General features: G+C 37.9%; 1 protein-coding gene across 1 annotated transcript in view; it reads left to right on the plus strand.

Moving 5' to 3' along the window:
- FEZ2 (fasciculation and elongation protein zeta 2 (zygin II)) overlaps nt 1-5,457 on the plus strand; it is a 31,728-nt gene extending 26,271 nt beyond the window's left edge. The window contains exon 9 of the mRNA XM_009880438.1: nt 5,073-5,457. Coding sequence (XP_009878740.1) covers nt 5,073-5,089 — 17 coding nt within the window. The 3' untranslated portion in view covers nt 5,090-5,457. The remainder of the gene's footprint in view (nt 1-5,072) is intronic.
- The last annotated feature ends 6,638 nt before the right edge of the window (nt 5,458-12,095 follow it).

Consider the following 12,095-nt stretch of genomic DNA (forward strand, 5'->3'; position numbering starts at 1 on the left):
CAAACAGGTCTTCATATACAAGCACAGTTGCCTCTAAATCGTAAAACACAAATTATTGGAATATGAAAAGTAATAACTCGCTCACATCACTCGTACTGAAAGAAAAGGGTAGTTTTGCCTCAGCTACCATGATTTCGTTACTGGACAGAAGTAAGCCTTTCTCACTCTTCTGTGGGTCTGTTTGCATGATGGCAAGAGGTTGCACAAGCTAGTGAGCACAGAATTTTACTCTTCCTTTCAATGTAGCCTTAACTATGCTTTGTATTACAGTGTTTAGACTATGTTAAATATTTATAGCTCGGCTGACAGTGTTACTTTGTCATGGAGATTTATTCTGTGGAACGGGCAAAGTCTTCCAGTTGTTTCTGAAGTTGTAATCTGTTTCTCTTTCTGCTACTAAAACTTCTGGCTTGAAGCTGCAGTGAAGCTTCATGCATGGTGCAAAACATTCCCAGCTACCTGTCTATTGTCTGAAAACTATTTTTAAAGCTTGTTAAACGGAGATTAGATGATGATTTTAAACAATCACTTGAAGCAACTTTCAGCTCATCTTTTGTACCTGAAAGTCCAACCTGCTCTCTGAATTTCAAAATAAAAGGAGTGACCTGCTTGTTAGACTCTGCTCTCTTCAATGGAAAGATTAAAAATGTCTTGGCAAGGTGAAAATGATTATGAGGATTTAGGGGTTAGAATTTTTTCACCAAAAGAAATGGGAAAGTAACAAGGTCTGGACCCAGTAATAATCATCTGTATGGTATAGTGATAATTGTATTCATTTTACATTTGTTTACTCTATGATCCAGCTATTGTCTTACACTGAATGGATTCCATTTCTTTTTATTAAAATTTAATCAAGAAATGATACTTTGGAATGTATGAACTATGTCACCAAAGATACTTAGCTCTGTTAAAATCTGTTAACTTCTTGTTCCTTTGAGGATCATTTTTTCCAAACTTACAACAAAAAAGCAGGCAGTAAATTGTATGTGACAATAGGATATGTATAGCTCTATGGGAGATCCGGTTAGTGTGGCATTTGTCAGCACAAGTAAAAGCTTCTTTCTAGCTCTGTATTCCATTTTACACAGCAAAGAAAAAAAAAAAAAATCTTACAAGTAGGTCCTTAATGATTGTTTTAAAGCAGCATTGTCTTTTTAGTCTAATGTATTAAAAAAATCAACCTGCTAATCTTATGTGGATGTTACAGCTGTCCACAGAATTAGTAATAAACTTGCCCAGATATTGTTAGTTACTGCTGAAATTCTGCTTAGTTTTTCTTCAGCTCTTGATTCTAAACAATCAGAAAAAAAGTGATTCTAACGGTTGCCATAGTATTGTTGGCATAATATAATGGAACAAATAAAAGAGAAGAATGCCGTGAACCTAGAATGGTTAATGGAACCAAAAGAGTGAGTAGTAAGTGTTGACTTAACAAGAAATCTTGCCAAATTCACTGATGTTCTGATAAAACAAAAAGACAGTGAAATAAGTTTGTATTTCCTCCAAATTTCGTGGTGTTTTGTAGAAGTGTCACCATCTTGAATATCTTGAACTAAATGCCAAAATAATTCTGAAATTTCTGAAAGACTAAATTTGGATCATGTAGGAGGACACACACAGACTCCCTCCCTGTGTGCTGTCTAATACCCAATACCTTCATTTAATAATGATTGAGTAAGTTTGTTTTGGCAAGGCAGTTTGGCCCAGAGCAGGGGCATGGGACTAGAACTTGAAGGAGAGTTCTGCAACCAGATTTGCTGTTGACCTTCTGTGTTACCATGGATCATTCTTGCACTTATTTTCATAACCAGCTGATGCTTCTGAAATGCTGGAAGTAGAAATCCTCACAACATGGGATGTACAAATGCGGTATAATAAAGTGAAAAAGGCCAATGTAACTTGGTTCATTTTATGTTAGGGGAAAAAAGAAAACTCCATGCGCATTTCTGAATAGCATTATTACTTTTGAAATTATTTCTGGTGTTTGCTTCTTTAAAGCATCCTCTTTTCCCAATTTCTACTGCCCCCTTGTGTCCCCCAAAATGTTAAAAATATCATCATTTTGTCCTCCTGCGTAAGTCCCTTTTTTCAGTGATCAGTTAGTTCTCCATTGGTTCTATTCCATAGGCAGTGCCTCCTCAGAGATAAGGATCCCCAAGCCAGACGATATTTGTATTCCATGTAGAGTCATGTACAATAGAGTAACAACTTACCTTTTCTTTTTATGTTGCTCTTGATACAATCGAAGTTATTTTCAAGGGGATATTTTTCCTTTTGTGGAGTTTTGTTTCTTTTTACTTTTCAGTGAACATTTCCGTCCTGAATTTAGTAATAATGAGAGGGACCTAGTGATTTGCTTTGCAAGGATATCGTAGTTCTTCTCCCACCAGCGTATGATTCATATTCTATTTTACAGATTTAGAATGAAAATAGATGGTAATGTAAAGTTGATAAGCGCTTGCAATTATGCTTACATTTTTTTCCGTATGTATTTTTAATGTATGAATATTGTTATTGCAAGTTACCACTAGGGATCATGGATGTTGGTCTCTTTTCTAAGTAACAAGTGATAGGACAAGAGGAAACGTCCTCAAGTTGTGTAGGTGTAGACTGGATATTAGGAAAAAAGTCTTCAATGAAAGGGTTGTCAAGCCTTGGAGTAGGCTACCTAGGGCAGTGGTTGAGTCACCATCCCTGGAGATATTTAAAAGATGTGGCACATAGGAACATGGTTTAGTGGTGGACTTGGCAGTGGCAGGTTAATGGTGGAACTTCATTATCTTAAGGGTCTTTTCCAACCTAAATGATTCTATAATTCTATGAAGTAGAAACTGAGATTTGGAGGAGGGTGGGGAATGCGCTTGCTGCCAACACTTTGAAATTCTTGATCTTAGAAATCACACTTCTGGACTGAAGCGGGCAGTTTAGTAAGCTCACTGTATTTAAATGCTGTTTGGGCTCATCTTTCTACTGATCTTTTTTGATGGTTTAACAAATATAATGTGCTTTGTAAACATTGTGTTTGTTTCCATTGAAAAACCTCTACAAGGAAGTAAGCAGCAAAGTTTCTGGTGCACAAGTTAAGCTGTAAAGCAGGGAGCACAGATGGGGATGTCTTTGTCATATTTTGTAGTTGCATTGTTCTTAGGTGTCACACTAAGAATAGGTACCATATCCTTAGATGAAAACATGTTTGTATTGACTATATCAATTGAATTTAATTTATTTTTTTACAGAAGCTTTCAGTCTTTCTTCTTGCATGTAATGTAATGTGTTTCTGCATTATGATTTATTTCCCAAGTACAATAATGCAACAAGTTAGTAGCATCTGTAATCCTTGAAGTATGCGAGTTTAGGCTGCTTTCTGAAGAAGACGCCTCTATGCAGTCATGTTGTCTGTCTCTTTAGCCTCACAAATAATTATTGCCAATTTCAACCCCACAAGACAGAAGGGTTGTGAGAAAAACTGCACTTCACAAATACTGTAGGGAACTGCTTTTAGGTAGGAGAAGGACTGAAACCACTTTTTTTATTGAGCAAAAGGCTATTGGCTTTTAAAAGCTAACATCCAGTTGGCCAGATAGCTTTTCTGTATTTACGTACAAGTGAATACTCTTACAGTAGCTCCTATCAGTTTGGGGGCATGAGGATAGAGGAATGATATGGGGAGGACTTACTGCCATGAAGTTCATAGCAAATTTAAAGTAGAAGCTGAGGAAGGCATGATGGGATTACTTGTTTTTAATGTTATGAGGGTAAGGAAGAATATCTGAGGAAATCTGCTGGAAGGAAGGGTGCCTTAATTTTGCTACTTATGGAATAAATCCATGACATAGATGAAATGTTAGGCTGTGGATATACACAGAATCATAAAATGTCTGGTATCACATCTAGACACATTGTTTCAAGATTATTAGTTTTTACTTCCAGATTTTACAAAATTTGAAGATTTAACTTCATGTACTAGGATAATTCGTTAATATAACATACTACCAGTATGATGCACAAACTGAATAAATCATTCTCTGTACCCCTGCAAGGTTAACTGTTGGGGTTTTTTTCCTTAATTCAAAAACTCATGTAAGTGTAAATAATTGTGACATTCTTAAAATATAACTATTATATGTAACAATATATAAGTATGTATTTATAGCTGAAATAAGTGCCTTTGAAATGAGATGTATCCTTACAGTAAACTGTTCTAAGATGTATTTATTGCTAAGCTTTGTGTTCTTTTCCAGTTGTCCTTAAACAGTAATTGTGACATAAAAATACAGCGCTAGCAATAATATTCCATACGCTACTACTGAGTAAAATGCATTAAATATATCTAGTATTCTTTTCTTGTATGCTTTTTTCTGAATGTAGATGTCATGAAAGCAGAATAATTTTCTATCTTTCAGCTTGCTTTGCTATTCTATATCTGATCTTTCAACCTTGTAAAGGCTTAAAAAAAACCCCCAGTTTTTTGGTTTAATAAAGCAAGAATTTACGCGTGGTTCTATTTTTAAATTACACAAGTATTTCAGAAAACAAGAATATTTATTCTCTTGCCTTTGAAGTTTTGACTTCTTTATTTGCTTTTGTGTTGTGCTAGCACTGGTTTGAAAGCTGGATTGCTCTGAGGTTTGTGTCTTATGTGTGAAACAGGAATGAGAAACACGTGAAGGACATGTCTTATCTTCTCACTGTATGATTCAAGTACACGCACCAGAAGTAGAAAGTAGACTTAGAATCTCAAATTGTCATTGCATATTTTTAAAATGTAACTGCATGTGTCACCGTTTATTTTATGTTCTGTTTTCTAGTAGAATACCTCAAAAAGCACTGCTTAAGACATGACCTTTAGTTAACTCATTTCTGGGTAATATTAGTTAAAGATAGTGGGTTGTGTCAATTAACTTTTGAGAAGAGAATGATATCTTAATTGCCATTTTCAACTGACTTCTAGATTTCACCTTGTTACTGATAGGGTAGAATTCAACATTTAAGTATTTTATTATACACAGTAAGTTTTTATACAGGCTAACCTCACTGATGTATATCAAGATGTATTTGTGGTTCTTTTGCAGTTCTGTGTCCTACATGAAGAGGGCTGCCTGTCAGAATTAACCATGCTCCTTCCTGTGATGAGAAGCTTTCAGTGGATATAACTCAGTATTTTTGCATTTGGCACTATACCTAAACCAGTATGCATTTACCACCTCTGTATGTGCGTGGATTTTTTGATCCTCCAGTAAGTCTTCTGGGCATGACAACTCATCCATTTTAACTTAATAGTGCAATGAACTGGAGCAAGGAACAAACATTGTACAGTTTTACTCACATTGTTCTGGCTTTTTAAAGTCTATTTTTACATTGTATAGCATGTAGTAAATCCTCCTGCACATTTTGTTGTTGGAAGGAAAAGTAAACTTTGAATAGTGTAAATAAAATAAGCCTAGTTTTAAGGAATCCGTATTTAAGAGCATCCTTAGTTCCTATAGCAAAGATGCAAAAAAAATCACAGTCGGGCTTGGACTAAAAGATTCAAGTGAGTTCTCCAGGAAGCACTCCAGAACAGTGTTGGTGGAAGTCAGCATTCGACACTTCTTTTAAAACGGTAACTTTGATGAACAATACTGTTGTATAGTTCAATATACTGAACAAATCCATATTCTTTGATGGTTTGGCATAAGTAATTGGTCCTTGTTATTTAACACAAACATCCAAGTAGTGTAATGTTTCATATTTGTTTTCATTTTAATTATTAATGTTCATGTGGCTTAGATATTCTCCCATATTGCTGCTATAATTTTACTGTTTTTAATAAGTGTTTGATCTTAATGAAAATGCTTCAATATACAAACATTTTAAAAGGCTGTATCTTTTTAAAAATACATGTACAGTTTGAAAAACTTGCACCTGGGTTCCAAGTTAGATATTGAGATGTTTGTTGTTGTGTGTCTCTAAATTTTACTACAAATCTATCTTGTAAATTATATGCACTGTCTCCTCTGTGATGATGTAGCTGCATTCAAACAGATGAGAATGTATTTTACAAATCTTGTAAAAGAAACATACTCCATAATCTCAACATGAAATAATTGTCACAAATATTTTTGCCAGTCTTAAAGATTAGATTGAACTATAAGGAGTACTAATAAAAATAAAGGAACTGTTTTCTAGGTTGAATTCCTATTGATTCTACACCCAAATTTATGTACTGTATATGTGAAAGCACTGGAAGGTAAGGTTCTAAATAGGTAAACATGTCTTTTCTTCAAACATTTTTTTTCCATTTAAAGTCTTCAGTCTTCTTGTTAGTTGAAGAGAGATTTGCTCCTGAATACTTTATGTCACTTCTTTAATACTCAATTTTATAATTGTCACCAAATAATCATTTTGATCGGTAAAAAACATTCAGTTTGAAAATAGTTCTCATAATGCTTTCTCGGTTTTGGGTTTGTTTTTTTCCTAAAGGCCTCAATATTTTTGTCTTTTGTGCCTTTTTCAGTCAGTAAAGTTTCCAGCTTAAAATTCTTTCCTCCTCCCTCTCCCCACTCGACCACCAAGAGGTACTTGCCAGCCTGCTTAGGAATAAATGGATCCTTTGCATAAGTGTGTCATATGTGAGGAAGTATTTTTTTTTGTTGTTGCTTTATTCTGCTTCAATTGTGGTTTCTCTAACAGGAGAGCTGCCATTTATTTCTTCAGCTGATATGTTATGAACTCATTATGGCATGCTTGTTCTGTAGACTATATTGTTCTGTAGACTATATTGATGCCTGGAAATTGGAAAAGGGGATAACCCTGCTTTGCTGCAATTTTTTTTTTTGAAAAAAAAAAGATGCGTATGTTGTGAAACACACAGTGTCTCCAAATGGAGACATCTCTATTCAGAGATGTTTCAACCTACTGTTGAGGCTTAAGGTGACAGGATTGAACAAAACAGAAGAAAATTAAGGGAAGAATGAAAAAACCAAACTTCTGACAAAGTTTGCATTGTTAGTTGTAGCAAATCTTGGATGACTTAAAGTCACGAAATACTAAAAGTAGTACCGTTTGAAAGAAAACCCAACACTAAAGACCAGAAACAGCTTTAGTGAGCTAAGCATCTGCTTGTGTATATCAGGTCCCTCATCAGACTAAACAAGTTTTCATTATGAAAAGTACCTGTTTACCTTATATGTAGAATGCTGGCATTAAACAACAGCTGCCAAAGGTGGCAAGTATTACACATATATACACACCTATATATGTACATTTTAAAAAAATAATAATCTCGGAACATTTGAATAAAAAGAACCATGCAAATCTGGTTTTCTGCTGAGTTCTATGTACTTCATATTCTATATTATGCATCCTTTTTCCAGATGCATTATTGAGTCTTGCATTCTTTCAAGGAGCTGGATTTCATTATTCTTTTTAGTTTTAAGCATGTGATAGCTGTAAATGGCCACCCAGGAACAGTTGCTGACAAACACCTTAGAAGAGAGTTGGTAAAAATACATTTTTACTAAAATCCGTTCCATTTTTAATATGAAGACTTCTGGAAGCAAAGTCTCCTTAAAATCATTGAATCACTTGCTTTAATAGCCTTTGTTTGTTTGTTTGTTTGCTTCCTTTTCTTAAATAGAACCTTTTTTCTGGTTTTCAGCTATTTCATTTGATATAAGCTTATTTATTTGCTGGCTAGAGTCAAATTTTGAGTCAGGGACTGTATGGACAGTATGTAAGAGGTAGTCAAGAGTCCTAGAATTATGTTTTCTTGGTGAGAGAAAGAAGCTTGAAAACAATGTCAGTTCCCTTCTGGTGAAAGATAATGATTTAGCTGAACTCTCAGCTGGTGTAGGTAATTGGCAATAAAGAACATCTGCTGTTGACTGTGCCAGGTAATTGTAGCCTTTAATTTGGAGTGGTGGTTGTAGTGAAGCAGTTCGTGTCATTGTTGCTTCCAGACTGGATTACCTCGGTAGTCTTTCTGCATGCATGCCACTTGGCAACTGCAGCTAGCCCAGAAATGGCAGTCTGTGCACTTGGCAACAGTGTTGATAATCAGGTGTGTATCTCTGCACAGCATGGTTTACAGTGGCTGCCTCCTCATTTCCAAGGGGACAATTTAAGATACAGGTTTCAACTCATGAAGTTGTAGATGGTGCAGAGCCCGTGTGGCGGGAACCCTGCCTTTTCAGCTGTGGAAGCAGTGGAGATCAGCAGCTTTATTCACTGAAAACAGCATCTACCGAATTCAGTTGGGAAGGGCTGAGAAGCAAAGCTTTCTAGGGAAGTGTTCTCAGCTCCAACGCACCCAAGTGTGAACTTACTGACTCATTTCATCCTTCTGCAAAGCGTATCTTTCTTTTGGACGATGGGGCTGTACTGTAACAGTAGCAGAATCCGTGTGAGTTTGGAACTATTTTGTGATTCAGATATCAGTGCTAATTTTTAAAACTTCCCATGAATCTGCAAGTTATCCCTGTATGTAAAGTCGCTCCAGAAACCATAAAAACTTTGACATCCAGTAAAAAATGAAGCCTGAGAACAAAATGGATCTTGGATTATGTTGGGTGAATTTAGTGTTCTCCTCTTGGGGGCACAGCAGTGTTTATGTTAAGCCTAAAAAGAAACTCTTGATTGTCATACCGGAAACTTACCTGTTCTAACGTAAAGGCAATACAATTTCTTTTCAAGACGTCTAGAATTTTGCAGGTAGCAATGAGTGTTAGAAGAGCTTTGTAGGGTCCATCTAATGATGGAGAAATGCTAGATACCTTCCTTGCAGAGACTTTCTTATCACTGAAGAATTGGAAGGAATGCTTTCATTCTTTAAGTGCTTTGCCCTAGCTGGTGAAATTATGTGTCTTGTTCCCTTGCTCGTGTTCTTTTGATCAGGACCTAACTCAGGACTTCTTGCCTTTTGTTTGAATATATTGATCAACAATGGCTCTCTGGATTAGCGGATCAGTGTCCAGTCCTACCAATAATTATTGAAGAAACTGTATGAACTGGGAGAACTAGTTGCTGAATTTTGTCGCTGTGTTTTGTTTTTCTCTCCTTTATTATCTGCAAAAGTTAGATAGAAGCCTTTCTTTGCACTGAATACTAATTTAGACAGAGCTCATAATTTTATTGTTCATTTTCCAACCCATCTTTGTTTGGGTTTTATGTTAACTTTGTATAATAAATACTAATTTTAGTTTTCTGTAGCGTTGCATGCACATTTATGAATTGAAGTACATGTTTCTTGGAAACAACATGTTATAACTTAGGCTGAATACAGTGGGACGAAAAACTGAGCAAAGAAGGCAGTGTTTGAATTTTCTTGACCAGGAAAACGTTTGGACAATGCCCCAGTTTTTTCAAAACTATGGAAAGTAAATTCTCATTCTAGATCAGGAGGTGATTCTGCACCTCTACTCCACTCTCGTGAGATCCCACACAGAGTACTGCATCCAGCTCTTGGGGCCCCCAATATAAGAAGGACATGGAGCTGCTGGAATGAGTCCAGAGGAGGGCCACAAAGATGATCAGAGGGCTGGAGCACCTCCTCTATGAAGACAGGCTGAGAGAGCTGAGGTTGTTTAGCCTGGAGAAGAGAAGGCTCCAGGGACACCTCACTGCGGCCTTTCAATATTTAAAGGGGGCCTACAGGAAAGATGGGGAGGGACTCTTTATTGAGGAGTGTAGTGATAGGACAAGTGGTAATGGTTTTAAACTGAAAGAGGGTGGATTTAGATTAGCTATTAGGAAGAAATTCCTTACTCTAAGGGTGGTGAGGCACTGGAACAGATTGCCCAGGGAAGTTGTGGATGCCCCATCCCTGGAGGTGTTCAAGGCCAGGCTGGATGGGGCTTCCAGCAACCTGGTCTAGTAGTAGCTGTCCCTGCCCATGGCAGGGGGGTTGGAACCAACCCAAACCATCTATGATTCTATGATCTGTTTCTGTTGATAGGCAGTCCTGCACAATTCTATGGCTTGATGATATTCAGGGGACTGACCAATTCAAAGAAAACAATCCAGATTTTCCCACTGATTGAATTTTTGGCCTTCAGGAATATTCCATTGCCCAACTCAAGCAAGCTGGTGTACAGGAAGTCTTTCAAGTGGAATGGCAGTGTTGCTGTTAAAATGTCAGTTCATTTTTATCTGTAGACAAATCATTGACTGCTTCCAGAAATGTTTCTCCTTCTGCTTGTATTGCCTTCACAGGAAAACTAATTGTGCAAAGTAAGCCCTATATAGATCATGCTGCTTATCTGTGTACTTTGGAATCTGGGGTTGGAAGACTTCTAAATTAGTGTGGAAGTCCCTCAAAACACCTTACACCTATTTCATCGTGAAAAAACATCTCTGTGCTATTACCTGCATTCACTTCTCTCCAACCTGAGAGAGAGAAACTGTCCTTGAGATAAATTTGAAAGAGACAAATGCAAAACCTCTTGTCACTTTCAGTTCCAGAAGTTGATATTGTTTGCTAGCATGAAAATAGTTGAGAGCTGCTTCCTTCTACGTGCTTCTGTCATTGATGTATGCAGGGAGCAGTCAGATCAGCCTGTTCTAAACCTCGTTGTCACCAGAACCACTGAGCGTTTGCCTAAAATTGAACGATTGCTTCCTCTAAATGCGTATCCGAGATCATAGAAGATTGAGCCCTGGAAGGCTTCAGTTTGCATTTGATGCAGGGGGCGATCCCCCTGTGTACATTCAGGACATTGAAGCACAAGGTGGCACTGCAGTTGCCTGTTATGGAACCGCCCAAGAGCGAGCTATGCTGCGTAAGCACTTGGTACTCAAGGAGGGTCTTGCAGAGCCACTGCACTCTATAGTGGTGGCAGCTTCAGCAGGACAGCGCCCTTGCCATCCTTAAGATTTCTAAAGGGTGTTTCAGCCATGAAAGATGAACAGGGAGGTCTTTTTTTCCTGTTTCTGTAGAAGTCGCTTTTTCAGTGCCTCGTTAAATTTTTGCGCTGCTCTGAGCTGACTTAAGAAGTTGATGTTAAGTATGACTTTTCTGGCTTAGAGCAGTAAGTGTTGAAATTTGAGCTAAAAGTTGAATAAAACCTGAAGACTTCAGGGTAATTTTAAGAGTTCTGTATCTAACCTCGCATGTTTGGGATAGCAAACTGTTAATGATTGTTCTTTGTCATGGATCATTCAACATAGACGGACAGTCACATATTTCTTTGAAATGCTGGTCAACAGCTCTGTTGGCTGCCTACAGACAATTCTGCACTCTTACAAATGGCTCCCAGAACAGAGTTTACCTATGTGGCCAGAATTTTTTTCAAAGACAAACTTAGAGTTTTGAAAAGCCTATTTAAATAAACAAGTGTATGAAGAACACAGAATGGATTTCAATGGACTTTCCGTTAGTATTATCCCTAAACAATTCACAAGCTTGTTTCAGTAGCTAGAGCAGTACCAGGAACATGAAACAAGAACATACCATGCAGACCATACCTTTAGCATTCTCTTGTAGAAATTTGATTGCCTGGAACTGAGAAACAGTCCCCTTTTCACAGCTGAAAGCAATCACAGAGTTGAGACGTGTCCGAGTAAGCAACAAAGCAGCTCAGAAACTGAGTGAGTACGTGTTGGGGGGGTTGACAACACTGGGGGCAAACAAGGAGTTGCAGGGCTGGCTGGGTGGTGGGCTCCTAGCACAGAGAGGCACCTTCAGAGCCAGAGGCAGCCGCTGACGCAGTGGGTGTGAGGCTGAGGGACAGAAACACAGTCTGGCTGCGGCAAGTTATTAAGTACTGAGCCCAGAAGAAGGGAAGGGGCTGTTGAGAAGGAGCAGGTCTGGGTGAAAGAGAGGAGGCTGTCAGTGCATGACTGAGAGTGCTGCGAGACTGAAACTCCCATTTTGTCTGTGTTGGTGTAAGCTGGTTTGTTTGTGGAGGCTGTTATGGTCTAGTTCTCAGCTAGCGGGGTGTAGAGGGACTCTGCGGTCTTTCTGCCTGCTCTGTCATCATGTGCTAAGGGGAAAACAAAGCTGGCCTGCATGTGCCTCTGTAGGGCGCAGTCCTGCTGTGGTCCGTAATGGCTTCTCATCATCTTTGCACAGCCTTTACAGTTCAGAGACGATGCACGTCATATCAGCCTTCCTAGTG

This window comes from Charadrius vociferus, unplaced genomic scaffold (genome assembly GCF_000708025.1).
Source record: "Charadrius vociferus isolate BGI_N301 unplaced genomic scaffold, ASM70802v2 scaffold62, whole genome shotgun sequence".
NCBI classification, from domain to species: domain Eukaryota; kingdom Metazoa; phylum Chordata; class Aves; order Charadriiformes; family Charadriidae; genus Charadrius; species Charadrius vociferus.